This window comes from Chiloscyllium punctatum, chromosome 29, assembly GCF_047496795.1.
Source record: "Chiloscyllium punctatum isolate Juve2018m chromosome 29, sChiPun1.3, whole genome shotgun sequence".
Lineage (NCBI taxonomy): Eukaryota > Metazoa > Chordata > Chondrichthyes > Orectolobiformes > Hemiscylliidae > Chiloscyllium > Chiloscyllium punctatum.
This window is the reverse complement of record NC_092767.1, coordinates 10,052,720-10,053,928: the sequence shown is the minus strand read 5'-3', so window position 1 is coordinate 10,053,928 and position 1,209 is coordinate 10,052,720. Positions and strand designations below refer to the sequence as shown.

The 1,209-nt window shown below is 46.2% G+C and overlaps 1 protein-coding gene across 1 annotated transcript; it reads right to left on the bottom strand.

Annotated features, from left to right (window-relative positions):
- Window positions 1-354: 354 nt before the first annotated feature.
- On the bottom strand, window positions 355-996 carry LOC140454390 (heat shock 70 kDa protein-like; the record flags this gene model as incomplete). Its single annotated transcript, XM_072549092.1, has 1 exon — window positions 355-996. A coding segment is annotated over one exon (642 nt), but the record flags the coding sequence as incomplete, so codon positions are not given.
- Window positions 997-1,209: the final 213 nt, after the last annotated feature.

Genomic DNA, 1,209 nt, shown 5'->3' with positions numbered 1-1,209 from the left:
GTGACAACTGACTGAATTTCTGAATCATACGGTGCATTCTTGTAGTGTGCAGAAAACTGAGAAAGAACTCCATTAGCAGCTAAAAGGGTGTAAACTACTCAATGTATAAAACATACAGGAAACAGTTTGCAGAAAAATTCACCATTGACACGTTTAATTGCTACCATTCAAACACCCAAACTTCAGAAATGTAGGCCATCATTTACCTAACTGTGCAAATGTCCAAATCAACTGGGTTTACAGAAGCCCCGAGAAATTCTAAAGGACTGTTGCAATTTCAGGGAGGTGGGGGGATGGAATGGTGGAGAAGAGAGACCAACTGAAAATGATATTACTTTGAAGAGAGTTAAAGTTTCAATCAACCTCTTCAATTGTTGGTCCACCAGAAGGGTCCTTTCTGACTTGTTCTGAGAATGGCCCTTCGGGCATACCTCCCTGGTAAAGTTTGGCAATGATGGGCTTGCATATTTTTTTTTTCAAATCTTTCAACTGCTGCTCAAAGTCCTCCTTCTCTGCTGTTTGGTTTGCCTCCAGCCAGGAGATGGCCTGGTTACACGTTTCGATGACTTTGTTCTTATCTTCCTCACTGATCTTGCCTTTCGTTTTCTCTTCCTCCACTGAACTCTTCATGTTAAATGCGTACGACTCCAGGGAATTCTTGGCTGTAATTTTCTCACGCTGCATATCATCCTGACCTTTGTACCTCTCCGCTTCCTGCACTATCCTCTCGATCTCCTCCTTACTCAACCTGCCCTTGTTATTGGTGATGGTGATTTTGCTCTCTTTGCCAGTGCTCTTGTCCACAGCAGAGACATTCAAGATGCCATTTGCGTCAATATCAAAGGTGACCTCAATCTGTGGTACACCACGTGGCGCAGGAGGGATCCCACTGAGGTCAAATTTGCCCAAGAGAACTCCGGAGGAAAGGTCTCCTGGCTCACACTCCGCCGCTCGACTTCCTCTTGCATAAGGTGGAGCCCGGAGACTGGGTACTTGTTAAGACCTGGAAGGCCGAAAAGCTCCAGCCGCGGTGGGAAGGACCGTTCCTGGTTCTGTTAACAACTGAAGCAGCTGTTCGGACGAAAGAGAAAGGGTGGGTCCACGCATCGAGGATAAAGGGGCCTGTTCCATCTGAAGAAGAAAGCACTTGGACATGCGAGCAAGGGGACAAGCCGTTGGTGGTAAAACTGAAAAGACAGCAATAATGAA